This window comes from Paramacrobiotus metropolitanus, unplaced genomic scaffold, assembly GCF_019649055.1.
Source record: "Paramacrobiotus metropolitanus isolate TYO unplaced genomic scaffold, Prichtersi_v1.0 Parri_scaffold0000026, whole genome shotgun sequence".
Taxonomy (NCBI): domain Eukaryota; kingdom Metazoa; phylum Tardigrada; class Eutardigrada; order Parachela; family Macrobiotidae; genus Paramacrobiotus; species Paramacrobiotus metropolitanus.
The window spans coordinates 886,548-902,265 of record NW_026570246.1 but is presented as its reverse complement, the minus strand read 5'-3'; the positions used below and the strand labels follow the sequence as shown (position 1 = coordinate 902,265).

Sequence of the window (15,718 nt, the reverse complement as noted above, 5' to 3'; positions counted from 1 at the left end):
GAAGGTATCAGCAACGTCAAATTATCCGAGGAGGAACCAGCGATATGCAGCCCTACGAAAATATAAACGTACGGATGAGCACCTGCGGCCGCTGTCTGTATGCACAAGCAGGTTTACAGTGTCAAGGGGTACAGAGGCTGAACACAGCATTCAAATCAACTTAATTATGACGAAAAACATCGCTAATTACAAACAAAGATGTTGTCCAAGATGGTACTGTTGCAGGAATTGTAGCAAATCAAATACCTCGCAATTCTCATCGCAAGCATGGCAAAGTTTACGATAAACCGTTTATCGTAGGCTTTACGACAATTCGTTTAAACGCAAGAGCACTGGTGGTACTTAAATTTTAATAAAACGACACGTAGCGAAAGCACTTACAATCAAGTGACAACCAGTGGCGAAACGTCTGTAGTCGCGCCTGCCGGCCGACTTTGGATGTCATGAGCACGTCTCACGCCAAGGGTGGGTGATTATGGTTAAAATTTAAAATTTTACGTATATTTATTTACTTTTTTTATTGTATTATAGCTAACCGGGAACAAGAAACCGAAAAAGTTTTTAAATGGTGAAATCAAACGTAGCTGTGTTTGTACTGGGTGGCCGAACAAAATGTCGGTCCGTTCTTTGAAGTGTTGCTGGTCCATCCAGCCTTTAATTGACAGCTTTCTAGTTTCATTTGAAAGAGCAGTGTCCGTTCCATATAAAAAACAGGAGAAACCAATATCATACAAAGCTTTGAATTTTTTACAAATTCTTTTGAAAAATGGGTGAAGTTGGAGGATGTCCGGAAACCAAAACTGAACTTTGTCATTTTGAATTCAAAATTGCCGTTATTCGACGAAGTATTTTCATGGGTGTAACCTTACTATTTCAGGAGGGAAAATGTTTCTTGTTCATCTCCTCGCTTTACAAAGTAAAACATGTGACCTTTGCTGGATGTGTTTGGGCTAAAAGCGGTAAGCACAAAGTACCGCACATACGATTCTCGTGAAATCAGCTAGCCGGTGTTTTAATAACAAATTTCTCTCTGACGCTTCAGAAACTGACAAGGCTTAAACGTATTCCCATAAGAGCAATCATTTAGCTAAATTTATCAGCCGAATCGGCTTATCTGGTTGCAGCCTGTTTTGGAGCAAAAAATTTTCCCTAAAATAAGCGAAAAAATCTGACAAAAAACTTGCAGTTTTCGAAAGGTCTAAAATGCAGGAACTGCATAGCTCATTCAGAGCATGCACCATTTGACCATGCAAACAACCTGTTTTTCTTTTAAAAAGCAGAGAGTGTTCGCTAAGTAAAACAGGTGAAAAAATAAAATTTTGCGTGGTGGAAAAACGTAACACCAGGTTCACAAGTTTGCGAGCGGGACAAATAAATTTCCACACGTTTGTATTAACACTGTTGTTAATCAGCATGTTTTAATTTTCTGAAACAGATTTTACTGTTTCTGGTAGCTAATTAAATTTTCTATCGAACGCCTCTAACTACTTTACGATAGGACAAATGGTTCGCGAGAAACAAACCAAATCAGGAGACCGACATTTTGTACGGCCACCCGGTAAACTGCTTAAGTATTGAGTAATACCCAAACACGAAAATGCCACTGCATATTGCGGTGGTTTCTATTCTCGAAACACCTACTCTATGTACTACGTGTACATTAATTATTAAACGATTTAACAAGCTGTAAGATTAAGAAAGAAAAATGGGACTGCCATTGAAGAACATATTCGTATGATATTTTATTTAACACTACCAAATTAAAACCAAAAGTCCCGAACCGTCGTTTGACGCTTACATCCTTTATACTAAAAGAATAAGAAGTGCTCAAAATTCAACTGCGGGGAGTCAGCCCCAGCCACACACAAGACCAAACTTCGATATCTTGCTATCGTTCGATAGCTCTCATCATGTAGTAGAGCCATCAAAAGTTAGATCTGAGAAAAACAGTTCCAGTTTCATAAAAAATTGAAAAAACGTAACATGCCGAGTCTACGGGAGAAGTGAAGAATCCACCATTGCAGAACCGACCACCTCACCATTGTCTCAAATAAACAGCCAAAACCTTTTTGCTGCCAAGCAGCCACGGGCTTGCACAACGTTTCACTGGAACGAAACTTGAATGTTTATAAATGCGTTTCTAATTTCTCATCGAAATTCAGACTCCGAAAGAAAGGAGGTTTGATGAAAAAAAGCAACGAAGAGTCGAAGCGTATCGCGCAGTTCAAGCATGATCATTAAGACAACTGTCCTCCGCAGAAGTCTGACCAGTTTTAAAGTAGCAGCGCGCCCAAGGGCAGCAGCTGGTGACTGGTGAGCATTGGAAGTACGCATTTCTTTTTGTAAAATCTGTGACAACCAGCAGAAGGCGAAGCAGCCTGGCAGAAAACGTTTTAAAAATGTAATAAAATCAGCAGCAAAACATTATCTACAGAACGATATGAATTACGAAGCCGATTTAAACCGCGCGATTTGCACGGGGTCTGTCATTCGATACACATCTTACATATCAAAGTCAGCAGCAGAGCCAGCAAAGTTTGATTTGAGAAGAGTAGGCAACGGTGGCTCCAGATGTCACGGATCATTAGAGTAGGTTTTCCTTTGCGTCATAAATTTTCAGAAAATCTGATTGTTCTCCAACGTGTGGAATAAGAACCGAAGACAAAGCCGCAGGCGACGCCGAGCTGCGGCGCGAGCGGGGCATCAAGTGAAACATTAATCGTGGCAATTTTTTTGCACGGGATTGCATTCCGCTTTCCCACCATTTCCCATACTGATATTTTCGGTTTAAAGGGCATGGGTGGAAAAATTATTTTTACGGGTGGGATATGCAGAAACCAGAAACGTCAAATGAGCAACATGTGCTCCATAGTTCTGAGTCATAGTGCTGTTTCCGGCATCCGACCTTGGGAATTTACGATTGCTCCAAGTTTGTGACGTGGCCATGAAAAATTATTCGCACATACAATACAACGCATGATACGAAAAGTTAACCGTGATATTTTTCATCAAAAAATAAATAATAATAATCATGATATCCTTATGATTTTAAATCGTTCCTATTCCGTAGCCGGTAGCCTATATATTGCGCGCAATTTGCGCGGGGTCTACTAGTCACTTAATAAACCGTATACGTACTCACCAAAACAAAAGCACACGATTAAAATCAAAAGATGCGACATTTCCATTAATTTAGAGCAAGCCATCTTTAGCTGCTGACATCAAAATTCTTTTTATAAAAAGATGAGGCAAAGCTCATAAGGAAGCAGAAAAAGATCAAGTAGGATAAAAATTACTGTGCAAAAAGATCTCAGAACCTGATTCAAAAAAAAAGTAAACGGAAAAACCGTGGTACTACTCACGCAGCACACTTGACTTTGTGCAAATTATCTTTTATCGGAACAACACTTAAACCATAATTTAATCACAAATTTAGTAAACATAAATACTTATAAAACTGAAAATTGATTTTCAAATTTCGAAAAACTTTAACCTGTTTAATTTTACACAAACCTCAACTTTATCGTTCTTCATTTTCAGCACGCCCACAAAAAAGTCTTTCCTTCAATATCAATCTCGTCCGAATCCACTGCAAGCGTAACGTCCTTGCGCGCAGCAACGCACAAGACAACATCATCGTGTAAAACTTTAACTGTATCGAGTACTATCGACCACGCAAGCTGGCTGCACACCGAAATGCAGCGATTACGAGCAAGATGAAAATCCTTAACTTTTCACAAACCTTTTTAATCTTTTCCACCATTTCAGCGGTGAATTTATCCCAGCCTGACTGCAAGCTGCACACGAAATAAACCGTTTTATATTAGAGACTTTCAGATAATCACATAATTAAATGATTATTAATTTTGGATCAGTGCACTTACGATTAACTTTCCAGGAAAGCAAACTTCAATAGGAACCTCGTCATACACTTCGGCCAACTGGTTCTCTGGAACAGTCGCAGCTCTCGACGCAAACACATCTGCAGGCTGCAAAGTGATATCCACTCGTAGAGACATACTGTGACATCAACGGAAACCCAAAAAATGGGAAGAACAGGAAGAATCAGTTTTAAAAGCTAGACGCATATTCGCAAATCGCAAGTAAGTACTGTAAAGTGTAAAGTGTAAACAGTAAAACTAGCTGCTAGCACAGCTGAATGACAGACACAGATGACTCAGCAGAACCACAAAGGTCGTAATCGCTTTTCCGGTGCACAAGGCGCCAGTTACGTTACTAAGTCACCACATTCAAATCACCACTATTACATCAGGAGTTTAAACTCACCGCTCTTAGCTCCCCGCTCTGAACTCACGCATATAAATTACCAATTAACTCAAAATCACCGCGTTCAAACCATCACTTTCACATCACCATTTTCTAATCAACACTAATCTATCAGCAGTTATTATTCACTAATTATAGATCACCATTCATAACTCACCACTTCACGTAATTTTAATTTTGCGCGTTTTGTACGCCATAGTCACTCCATAGTTTTCCCATTTTCTTGCCGTTGTGTTTCGACTCGCATTTCACAAACACAACCATCTTCGAACTGATAAAAAGTGATAAGTTGATAACTGATAAGGATTGTGATACAGCTGAGCGTACCGTACGCTTCGTCAGTACTCCTACTCGTGTCGTAGTGTAAGTACAGTACTTACTGTCGATTTCACTAGTTCGGTTGCTGACGTACAATCATTGATTTACTTATCAGTTTTATCTGCAGTCGAGCGCACTTCGCTGCAAAGTCTTTGCATGTCCAGACTGCCTGTCAGTGTCAGTCGATTTCGTGAAGTAAATAGAGACCGTCTGAATGTCGCCGTTGTTGTTAAGCGAGATCAACCGTAATTTGTTTAAAATCCTGGGTTAACCGAACGTCGTCTGGGAATCCGATTCAGCCAGTTGTGGTACTGAAGTGGTTCCTGAATCCTGGCCAGTGCCTTAACTATTAGTCTTTAACACCCTGTGGGTGCAATAAGTAAAATTGCATCTGAATAAAATTTGCGAGTAAAACTTTGCTCCTTGGGCCCTTGGCCCTTGAATCTGGAATCTTCGTTTGGGGTTTTCCTGGGAAGTAGGGAGTCATCGTTGACTGCGCATGACCAGCCCATACAACTCAGGTTAACTCGACCGGCAGCCTGTTAAGTGTCAGAAGCAGAAATCAGTGTGATCTTATCGGTATTTCTGTGCATACGTGGATCCGGCATTTTGGGAAGAGTTGAAGGCAGGCTGTGAATTCAGCGCACAACCAAATGGCGTCGAAAGACGAATTGGGATATTTTGCCTTTCTGTTGTTCTCCGTCATCTTTGGATGGATCGTGGGCCGTCTTCCGGCTGGTGCGCCAAGATTATGGCTCTCCAGCGGCATCGGCCTCCTGGCGATCCTGCTTTTTTGCGGCTCCAGCTGCTTGCACACGTTTTTCACCATCGTGGTTAACGCGCTGATAGTCACCAAATTGCGGTAAGTCCGACGAAATTGGAATGCTTGTCTGTTTTGGACGGGTTAACTATTGCGGCGGTGGTCGGGTCTTATAGATTTAGATTATTTTTAATGCTTTATTGCGCACGATATTACCCTTTTTTTAAATTTCTAATTTATATTTGTGATTTATTTACTTTTTAATTGGTGCATTTATATAATTAGTATGTGTATTTGTTTGCAGGGATTGTCATAAATGGTCCTTCGCATTTTGTTTCGGGTATCTTGCCTTCTTCCGCACCGCTGAGCACTTTGGTCTTCCCGAGACTACGGAGTTTTCCAATGCAGTGCAGCTGATCCTTACTCTGAAAGTGAGATATCACACAGCAGATTGCAGAATAAACTTCAGTGTTAAATGTACATGTCTTAGGCTGTCGGTGTTGCCTTTGAAATCAACGATACTCAGCTGCGACGAAAAGGACTTTCGCCCTTCGCTTCGTCGTCGCCGAATTTCTCTCCAACCAATACTTACGCCAACGTTGATCCAGGATTTGTTAATATTATTCATTACTGCCTTTGTTTTATGGGGATCATGACAGGTGCGTATAGAAACGCTGAACATCACTCAAGCAGTCTTGCACGAAGTGTTTTTAGGCCCTTACTTTAAATACAAAACATTCGATGACATGATCAACTCCGATATTTTGAACAAGATGCCACGGGAAAAGTTGGCACTGCAGCGGATGCGCATTTTACCGTTTTATTGTGGATTGTTTTTGACGTTGTCCGCTGTCTTCAACATTTCGGTGAGTACTTTACTTTAGATATCGCATGCATTCCACAAACCGTGCCTGAAAATTCGTTCTTTGTCTTTGTTAGACTCTTTATGACGAAATATTTTATGCGACCACGAATGCACCGTACCGGTTCCTCGTTGTGATGGCCCTGTTTGTGTGGTTCCGTATGAAATTCTATATTGCATGGGTATTGGCGGAATCCGCTTGCATAGCGGCTGGATTGGGTATTTATCCCGCTATTTGTAAGCCTAAACCAGGACACGGGCCAACAGAACCTGAAAAGTACGTGTACCGCGTTGGTAATTGATAATATTATATTACGCTCATCGATGCGTCCTTCGGTTGCGCCGTGTAATGACAGACTGGTAGTCTGTTCAGACTTCAGATTCGAAATCGCATTTTTCTTGTGCTATGCATATCAAGATCAGACCGTATCAAAGCGTTTAGTCCCGTATTCGACGCGCGAAAAAAAGATTGCACGAGACTCATTCTGATTTCGTTTTGTCCTTTTTCTGTCTGGTAGCAAATTTGGTGCTCGTCGCTTTTTGTATAGAAGTAAGCATAAAAGATATTATACGCGATAGCGATTCTGATACTCTATATAAGGAAAACATCATGAATGTCTGTACTCGTACAGTATTATCAAGTGTGGTTAGCGATTTTCTTGTTTCAGTGGTATGTTTTAGCTTTTTAATCTTTTACGATGGTATGATCCTTTACTTTGCACGATTGCACTGGTTTGCTTTCATATCGCAGTACAACGTATTATGCATCTGAACTCATTTCTCTTGCGACATCTTCGGTAACTGTTTGTTTATTAACAATAAGTCCGGCAAGTGGTAGCAAAGGATAGAACTAACTGTACGGCATAGACACTCTGTGTGACATATTTTCTTTCGATTTTAGGATACCAGTGGAAGTTGATGAAGAAACCGAATATAGCTTCGAAACGATATACAATATCGATGAGTATGCCGTGGAATTTGTTCCCACTGTTCGTGAGGCCTTAAAATCCTGGAACATGACTGTCCAGTACTGGTTAGCCTGGCATGTATACCGTCGTGTCCCGATGAAATCCATCCGCACTGTGGTTGTCATGTTTGTATCAGCTTACTGGCATGGTTTACACGGAGGCTACTATCTCAGTCTGTTGACCGTTCCCTTGATGCTCATGGCTGAAAGCTGGATATCACGTTACGATAGCTTTGGGGCCAAATTTGCCAACTGGTTCCTACGGATGCGGGCCTTTGAATACATGTCCGTTGGGTTTATGTGCTTAACGGGAGCCAGAACATGGCGGTACTGGAGCAGTTTATATTTTGCTGGACACATTATTGCCGTCGTTGTCTTCGTCGCCGGGCAGGTTTACCGCAAGATGACCAGAGCCAAGCGGCATGCGGCGGTTAATAATAAAGCGGTGAATGTCGAGGGAGCGACGGGAAAAGCTCACTTTGAATGATTGGATTAGGGTAATCGTTACGTTGTTGTGTTTTGCTGATTCGGCGTAGTTGTTGAATATCTAATTTAAATTGTTAGGGCTGTTTTCCAAGATGCTGGTGATGAATAAGATCTTGTGATGGTGCATGTGAATGTCTGTGGCGGTTTTCTACACGCTGCCTTTCCTTGTCGGTGTGGGATAAACCGGTGACATTGTTTGGCGCATGTAATAAATGGCTTGGGCAAAGAATCCCAACCAGGCCTCTTCGATTTCGGCTGTCCAACGGGAATCGAATATTGGTTTAATCGCATAGATGAATTGCGGTCCGATAAGCTAATCCAAAAGGCCACAAAAGAACTCAATTAGGAGAAGCACAACCGTTGCACATGCGTCGAAATTAGAATTGCGGGTGTAGTACTCTTAATAATTATTCTAAGGAAGCATCTGCCAGTAATAACTGACTATCGGAAACATGTAATTTATTTAACAACAATTCGCTGTTTGGTCTGCTGATGGAACTTTTCTACATAATATATGTTCATACTATAAAATGTTAGTAGCTCTTTGAGCTGAATATTGGTAATATTTAAATCTTTGTTGGAACAGTGCAGAGTATCGTTTACAACAGGTATAAAGATCTAATGAATTCACTACGGTACTACAGATTATAAAATACAGTACGTTTTATTGTTGTCAAAAAATGAAACCGGCATGTCTGGTTAGTAGTTGCTCTGGTGTAAACTGAACGGCTGTTGCAAGAACTGCTTATCAATGACTTGCCATGATATCTACAGAGTACCGATGTTTTGCCAGTAGTGTACGTCAAAATTATGCCAATCTACAGTATGTAATACAAATAAGTTCTAAATACAATTTAAAACACGCCATAGCTCTATAAATTTAAACGGTAAAGCTTCTATTTACGTCACGCATCGTACGACTGATTGTGATGCATGGCATTCACCTTCATAACTGTGACCTACCGGAAGATAGTCAACAGGCGCACCATATTGTACGTGTTTCAGACCCAACTCCAAGCACAGGGCGATGAGTTTTTCCGGTTGTTCTATTCTGGATACACACTTCTCCACAAATCCCATCACCCGCAAACCATGATTGCGGAGCTGCTTGCTGTGTTTCATTTCCTCGGATGTCAGACCTTTGAAGGGCAAAAATATATCCTGCACTTCAGGATGGGTTTCGAAAAGCCTATAAATAATTCAGACCAATGATTAAAAAGATGTGCTTCCAAAGTGCGTACAGGATTTAATATCCCAGTGAAATTTTGAGGCGTTGATTTACGTTTACTTTTAAAATGTCGCAAAACGATTTTACGAACATGAAAGTCGGCTTTATGTACATTTTACGTTTGAAGCTATTAGTAGCAGCCTAGCAGGCTACAGTAAGAGCAATGAGCAACTTGCAATTGCAATTTAATTGCATACGAGTATTTTGTATGTACAACAGTATCTATACAAGTACAAGGACCACAGTGGTACGAGTACGAGTACCGAAATTTAATTAAGCCGATAAGTGTTTTGGACGCCATGAACGCCACTATTTTTACTGACATATTTGAGTTCTAAGACAATTTAAAGTTTTCTTTCGAACTCTAGAATAAATATGACATATACTGTAATGTTGCGCAATGTTTTAATTTGATTCTGTTCAGTCAGTCTGACATAATTTACAATTCTTTTGCTCAGTCGACCGCGCATGGTTGTAATCTAATATTAATTTATCACAAATAAAATAACCAAGCACCTGTACTTAACTTTATTTTATAGCTGAGTCTATAACTATGTTTTTATGCTTATTCAAAAATTCATGTTCATGGTTATGTAGACAGCTTACTCGTAAAAAGGTTTCCAAAAACCTTATGCTCGGTCTGTGACCGGTTGACCATGAATGTGCCTTTCCGGTCCCACTTACCAGTTACCAACGGTGGTCGTCCCAGTACAAAGTGCATCCACTTACCGTAGAAACATCACGACACCGACTTCTGCAACGGCACTGCGAACAGTGGCGAAGGTCTCTTTAATGATGCCCTTTTGCCGTTGCGATAGGGATGGCGGGACATTTTCGTTGACCTGTGTTCCCACTTGCTCCGAACGTTTTCGCGTCCTGGAACTCATGGAAAATGCACTGATACTGCGGTTCATGCGCTCAGCCACGGTCCTGTTGGGCCTATCCGCTGCCGGTCTCTGTCGGCCTTGATTTTGTCCCATGATTGACCGCGTCAGGAAAAAACATCAACGAATAATCTGCGCAAAAGTAAACGCCCAAATGCAGCACTGAATGCCGGGAACTTATTTCACTGGAAATCAATAGTCAATCATCCATCAGGTCAGTTCAAATAAGCTTTAATACATGTAAGAGCATATAATTAAGAGAAATCCGAAGCCGGCACGGTAAATATGGTCATTGAGTATTATGACAAAACCATCCAACGCTACAGTATATTCTTTGCATTAATAAAACCCGCATGTCGCGGTAATCTGGTAAAATGCTAATCTTTCATTCGGGTTAAAATCCCAGACAAATCCAACGGAAAGCTCTCGTTAAGTGCCGAGATGCGGACACAGGAAAAGCCGCTCGTTGTTGAAGATGACGTTAATTTGATCCACTCGAATGCATTACGCGGCAGTACACACACAGAGCGCCGCAGCCCGTGCACGGTCAGTGAGATGACGTTAGTCGTAATTGGCCTTTGATTCCTTTAGTGTTTGTAAACCATCCGGACCGGGAGTAGCTCCTACAGCAGCTAGCCGTACCCGAATGCAGACACCCGGGAACAGGAGGTAAACGTGGTTAAATCAACTGCGCACACATCCAGGCAACAAACTGTACAAGCGCCGGCATCGAATCACTTCCATGTGGTCGTCGCAAAGGAATAGTTCATTTCCGCTGCGGAAGATGCTAGGCTTCCGGCGGGTTATTTGACGAACTGATATGCTTCAAGCCACAGTAAACAAAATCATTCATTTATCTCTTCAATTACTGGTCGCAAACGTCCGAGAAAGTGTACGGCATATATCACCGAGCAGGTTGTTTTTTTGCAACATACGTGTTATTTTGCGTCGACGTGTCTGCATTAATGTAATTTATTGCTCGTTAGCATCACGGATTGGTTTAAAATAGATCTTGCATAAACAATCATCCGCTTATTATGATGTCCATAAATTTCACTCTTCACAGCTTATAATCAGGTTGTGATTGCTCAGCAGTTGAAAGGATGACCAGTAAAAAGATCGTGTCACCATTTAACGGAGTTCTGGCACTGAAATCGCACTCATACCCACATAGGCTGTTTACAACCGTGATCGTAATTTAATTCCCTTTTAACGTCGGTAAACACGTGGTTGTACGAGAAGAAATTAAACAAAGCCTTCTCGAAACTTTGCTTTCGCTTGTAACACGAAGATTCAAACTTAGCAAGAACCATTGCATTTTAAGTAATTCCTCAGACGAAGTTCGACGCCAATACAGCGAAGTATGCCCATTTTAAATTATCGCAATACCGGAGAAAGAAATATACATTGCTAACACAGTAAAATATCAAACGAACAAAACAAGATCGGCCAAAAAATGGAGGCAAAAGCAATAACCGGAAGTACTGCACACCCGGGCATAACACATATCGGCGAACCCTACAGTACTACCCAACAAACAGCGCCGCCTAAAACCATGCCGATAATGACGCCTTTTGCCAGTTTCCACATCTGCCCGAGTAAAGTGGAACGCTCATTTGGATGTCCATGAATACCGTGGAAACGCACGACTTGCTTCGCAGTGTTGTCATTGTTGCTATCCGTCTGCCCAACCATTTCCTGGGAACTCACGTATTTCTGTACAGCGTGAAACTGGTCGTAAAGAAATTGTCTGACGCTACTGCGGCGGGCTTTTCGCATGTCGTCATTTGGAGTCTTCTGCACGATTTCCGGCAGATCTACAATGCAACACGTCAGCGTTTAACTTATGTTTCCATGCGCGAGCAATAAAGGAATCTCAGCACATTCGTTTTAGATTTGTTTAAAACCACATGCACCAATCATGGCCATTCGTCGTCGATCCCGGTATTGAAAAACCAAAAACGTGGAAGTGAAAATCTTCTTCAGATTCACTGGCCATGAATTAGCTAGAACTTTCTCTTAGATTTACATCCATGCCAAAATACCGGGAAGCTCGGGTTGGTTCTCAAATTGATTCCTTTTTGATGTCGGGAACGATGGCACGGATGCGGAACGATGGCGCACCTGTCTGGGTCGAAGCCTGGGCTGCGCGTCGTACTTGAAAGTTTTCAGGTCCTCTAAAAATGGCTTCAAAGTAATTTTCTGTCGGTGAGCGTTTGGCGTATTCACAATCGGATCCGTGAGCGCAGTAGTAAATGTCGGCTCAGTTGCTGTAGTGCGGCCGGGAGAAAACTCGTTACCAAACGTAGTAACAATGAGGATCAACACAACCATTGATGTCAACACTGCAAAAAAAAGCAGTCACTAATAACTGATTACAGGAGTTACTGATTAATACAGTTAGTGAAACTACTGAAATAATTTATGATTAGAGTAACTGAAACAAATTACTGCAAAAGCCGTTTCGAAGACTTTTTTAAATTCGGAAAAGGCTAATTCTAAAACACGTATTGGAAAAAAACGCAATATCTGAATATCACAGTAATGTACGATTACCGCAAACATCCTCGCCATAAACGCATATCACCAGCCACGCGCCACTGACCACTGTCCACATCACAGCATTCGATCTGTAAAAATTTACCATGCCTTTTTCGAGCTTTAAATAAATAAGAAATGCATGAATCAACACCCAACTAAGTTACTATGTACTTACTATCTCTTGATCAAAACGAAAATAGTGGATAACCGCCCCAATATTTAAACAAGTACGAGTACTTCAGAAATACGCGTTCCTTACTGACCGGTGAATGTACGAACATACGAAGCAATGTTCAATCATAGCGATTAGCATCATTTACAACACATCACCTTCGCTGGATTTTGGCTCAAAATTTATGACAAAATCATCCTGGAGTTAAAACTGAATATACCACAGTTAAAACATCGTCCATCAGGGGAGTGTAAGGTTACTGTGCTCACGAACCACGACTAACAAGTAACAACGCACGTTCCTAATTATCTTATCGTGCATCTGTAGTTGTAAACCTGTTTTACACTGACATCGAACACATCGAAGGATGAGCAACAGTTCAAAACTGAACAAACTTCGATGTAATGAATAAAAAAACGCTACTATCGTATCAGGTAAGCTAATTATATTGTGGAAAAAATATTTCATTAACCATACGGCTTACCCCATGAAGTTTGAAGGACTTGCTAGGCTCGGTTTGCCGATATCACCGTTAAAATGAGCGGCAAGGCATTCTACGAGTTGGATAGCGATTCCAACAATTCCTATGATGCTGTGCACACAGTCTCCGTGTTCGCCAAACAGGAATGATTCCAGAAGTTTTGGAATGTGTTTCTGCGTCGGGAGTGCACTGCTGGCTGTCTTTAATGCGCCGTATAAAAGCACCGAGATCGCGAGAATTCTGCTGTTCACAAACATTGGTATGGATTTCGCACAAGCCATGGGTTTAGTCACAACTCAAAAAGCTGGTGTAAATCAGTAAATGGCGCCACTGTAAATAGGTCAGAGTTCTAACTTGGCAGAATGATCCGTCGTTTCTGTAGAAAGTAGTACTTCTAGAAGAAGACTAACTGAATCAATAATGAGAACTTGCTGGTTGTCTGAGGTCTCTAAGTAGGAAGTTCAAGGAATTCAGAAAAGCACAAAAAAACGTGATTATTATAATTAGGCGAGAACAGCCTCAGAACATGTTGGAGAACGGAACAGTAGTGGGCAACTCGGCATAGTGGTGGTAGCGCCGTACACTGGCCGTAACAGTGTAGCCGCAGTGGCAACCTCCACCAGTCGATGGTTACACAAAGTGCACGCCGGAATCATATACACTCCGTGGACAATCTCTCGATTGTGTAGCGGCAGGTACGGGATAAGAAACAGGAATACTGGGATTTAAAATAATTTCGGATTTGTGTATATAAAAGGAATAATAATAGTAGGGGAAAGAATTTTGTGAGTGTATGAAGGACATGAAAGGTTGTGGGTGTTTCTTTACTACAGTTGAGACCTTGAAAATTGCGCGTTTAGTCTGTACCTTTCCATAGGTTTACACAGTCATTTTGGTGGTAGAATTTGTGTTGTTAAGAAAGTTGATTGCTTAATGGAGCGAACTATTATGTTTTGCACTGCTAGTCTTGGATGTGTAGTAACAGGTGGTTTGTATAATATGGGATGTAGGCTGGGACGTACATTAAAAGGTTGTTCGAGAGAATGTTTGGTTTAATTGGTTTGTTGACTGGATTTTTTTAGTTCGGTGGGTGTATTAGAAGTTGAGGAACTTTGTGTTTGAGTTATTATGGATTTGACGAAGTATATGCAGTGAGGAGAATGTTTTTCTTGTTGGTTATTTTCTGATGGCCGGTTTAGATTTTCGGAAGCTTACTGATTCAGGTTGTTGTGTTTTGTTTGGCTTTGGTCTTTTTAGGTTGAGTATAGTTTAGTAAGTTTGCTTTCATAGATAGTTTCTTTTAAGTATTGTTCTTTTTTAATAAAATAATGGAAACTGGTTGTGGTCGCAAGAATACATGCGTGAGCATGTGCGTGATCATAGAGAAAAAACCGCAAAACGGAAACTGATGGTAATTGTAGCAAGAAAGATAATGAAGTAGTGATGATGTTAGACATGAAAATGTGAAGTTAAAAAACAAAAATGTGAACTTAACAGGGTCAGCAAAACACAACAATTCAGGACAAAATCGTAAAGTAATGCTTAAGAAAAGTTACGGACAACCATCACACATTACCATACTCCGCAAATGTCGTTTAGCACGTTTCCTTTACAAAAATTGTCCAATAATTGTCCAAAAATTCTCCAATAATTTTTTCCAAACATACCAGAAAACGCACCACCTTTAGTATTCCGATTACATTTTTGTTTTTTAACTTTTTCATTCTCATATCTAACATCATTACCACTTCCCACATTATCCTCCCTGCTACAATTACCATCAGTTTCGATTTGCATTTCTTTCTATAATCACGCATATACTCATGCATGTATTTCTCACAATCACAACCACCTTCAATTATTTTATTAAAGAAAGAATTCTTAAACGAAAATAATGTATGAAAGAAAACATACTAAACCATACTCAACCTAAAAAGACTTACCAAAGCCAAACAAATGACAGCAACCTGAATCAGTAAGTATCTACAAATCCACACCGGCCACCAAAAAATAACCGACAAGAAAAACATTTTGCTCATTCCATATACTTCGTTCACTACATAATTACTCAAACACAAGATTCCTCAACTTTTTATATACCCACCGAACTAAAAAAATCCAGTCAACAAACCAATTAGACTATACATTTTCTCGAAAAAATTTTTAATGTACCTAACCTACTTCCCATATACAAACCACCTGTTCCTACACATCCAAGACTTACAGAGCAAAACATAATAGTCTGCTCCATTAAGCAATCAACTTTCTCGAAATTTCTTGAATTTTCCACAGTAATCCATCACTATCTACAACCCGCAGCACACTCCACTTCCTGTAACACTTCATTAAACACTCAAATACGAACAACCAGAAAGTCGAATATATTTATACCATACTACAGTAAAAATCCCTTTATCTTGACCCAAATTCAATGTAGACCCTTTCTTCGCTTAACTGGATTAGTACACCCTTTCTTCATTATCACATTTCGTCAAACATATCACCTTTAATATAATTTACAGCCATTTAACGCCCAAGCGTTAAATGACGTTAACGCAGAGCGAGCTCACGTGTCTTGGCAACCATGGTTGCATCCTTCAGAATGCTTCCAGGGCCACTTTGCCACGTACACGCAGTTTCACGGCCAGAAAAATTCGCAAACCTCCCGCCCGCCCGTTTATGCGCATTGTATTGTATCTCAACGGTGTTCGGTGTTTTATCTCGTGTTTTTC

The 15,718-nt window shown here is 40.7% G+C and overlaps 3 protein-coding genes and 1 long non-coding RNA gene across 5 annotated transcripts; 1 reads left to right on the top strand and 3 right to left on the bottom strand.

Annotated features, from left to right (window-relative positions):
- Positions 1 to 10: 10 nt before the first annotated feature.
- On the bottom strand, positions 11 to 4,497 carry LOC129587635 (uncharacterized). Its single transcript, XR_008690385.1, has 4 exons — positions 4,288 to 4,497; positions 3,885 to 3,989; positions 3,743 to 3,797; positions 11 to 52 (listed from the first exon to the last, which is right to left on the bottom strand). It is a non-coding gene; the product is annotated as an uncharacterized LOC129587635 (long non-coding RNA).
- On the top strand, positions 4,345 to 7,909 carry LOC129587625 (lysophospholipid acyltransferase 7-like). 2 transcript variants are annotated; one of them, XM_055481455.1, is made up of 7 exons: positions 4,345 to 5,467; positions 5,670 to 5,796; positions 5,856 to 6,024; positions 6,080 to 6,231; positions 6,305 to 6,504; positions 7,129 to 7,691; positions 7,759 to 7,909. In XM_055481455.1, the coding sequence occupies exons 1-6, from the start codon at positions 5,259 to 5,261 to the stop codon at positions 7,679 to 7,681; spliced, it is 1,410 nt and encodes a 469-aa protein (XP_055337430.1). In that variant the 5' UTR covers positions 4,345 to 5,258; the 3' UTR covers positions 7,682 to 7,691; positions 7,759 to 7,909. The 2 variants fall into 2 exon arrangements, with proteins under 2 accessions (XP_055337430.1, XP_055337429.1); XM_055481454.1 differs by having other exon boundaries at positions 4,346 to 5,467; positions 7,129 to 7,909.
- LOC129587630 (neuroglobin-like) lies at positions 6,971 to 10,637 on the bottom strand. The gene is made up of 3 exons (XM_055481460.1): positions 9,638 to 10,637; positions 8,644 to 8,869; positions 6,971 to 7,993 (listed from the first exon to the last, which is right to left on the bottom strand). Exons 1-3 carry the CDS (start codon positions 9,886 to 9,888, stop codon positions 7,829 to 7,831), a joined length of 642 nt encoding a protein of 213 aa, XP_055337435.1. The 5' UTR covers positions 9,889 to 10,637; the 3' UTR covers positions 6,971 to 7,828.
- Positions 10,638 to 10,991: 354 nt separating this feature from the next.
- LOC129587840 (uncharacterized) lies at positions 10,992 to 13,501 on the bottom strand. The gene is made up of 4 exons (XM_055481778.1): positions 12,990 to 13,501; positions 12,349 to 12,422; positions 11,838 to 12,137; positions 10,992 to 11,609 (listed from the first exon to the last, which is right to left on the bottom strand). Exons 1-4 carry the CDS (start codon positions 13,265 to 13,267, stop codon positions 11,311 to 11,313), a joined length of 951 nt encoding a protein of 316 aa, XP_055337753.1. The 5' UTR covers positions 13,268 to 13,501; the 3' UTR covers positions 10,992 to 11,310.
- Positions 13,502 to 15,718: the final 2,217 nt, after the last annotated feature.

Excerpts from the sequence above, each read along its gene's own strand:
- LOC129587625 (XM_055481455.1), top strand. The coding sequence starts at position 5,259 with ATGGCGTCGAAAGACGAATTGGGATATTTTGCCTTTCTGTTGTTCTCC. Across the intron at positions 5,468-5,669 it reads CTGATAGTCACCAAATTGCG|GGATTGTCATAAATGGTCCT; the intron begins GTAAGTCCGACG and ends ATTTGTTTGCAG. Across the intron at positions 6,232-6,304 it reads CCGCTGTCTTCAACATTTCG|ACTCTTTATGACGAAATATT; the intron begins GTGAGTACTTTA and ends TGTCTTTGTTAG.
- LOC129587630 (XM_055481460.1), bottom strand. The coding sequence starts at position 9,888 with ATGGGACAAAATCAAGGCCGACAGAGACCGGCAGCGGATAGGCCCAAC. Across the intron at positions 8,870-9,637 it reads GGTGTCGTGATGTTTCTACG|GCTTTTCGAAACCCATCCTG; the intron begins GTAAGTGGATGC and ends AATTATTTATAG. Across the intron at positions 7,994-8,643 it reads CGCCTGTTGACTATCTTCCG|CTTATCGGACCGCAATTCAT; the intron begins GTAGGTCACAGT and ends CTTTTGGATTAG.
- LOC129587840 (XM_055481778.1), bottom strand. The coding sequence starts at position 13,267 with ATGGCTTGTGCGAAATCCATACCAATGTTTGTGAACAGCAGAATTCTC. Across the intron at positions 12,423-12,989 it reads AGTCCTTCAAACTTCATGGG|ATCGAATGCTGTGATGTGGA; the intron begins GTAAGCCGTATG and ends AAATTTTTACAG. Across the intron at positions 11,610-11,837 it reads GAACCAACCCGAGCTTCCCG|ATCTGCCGGAAATCGTGCAG; the intron begins GTATTTTGGCAT and ends GTTGCATTGTAG.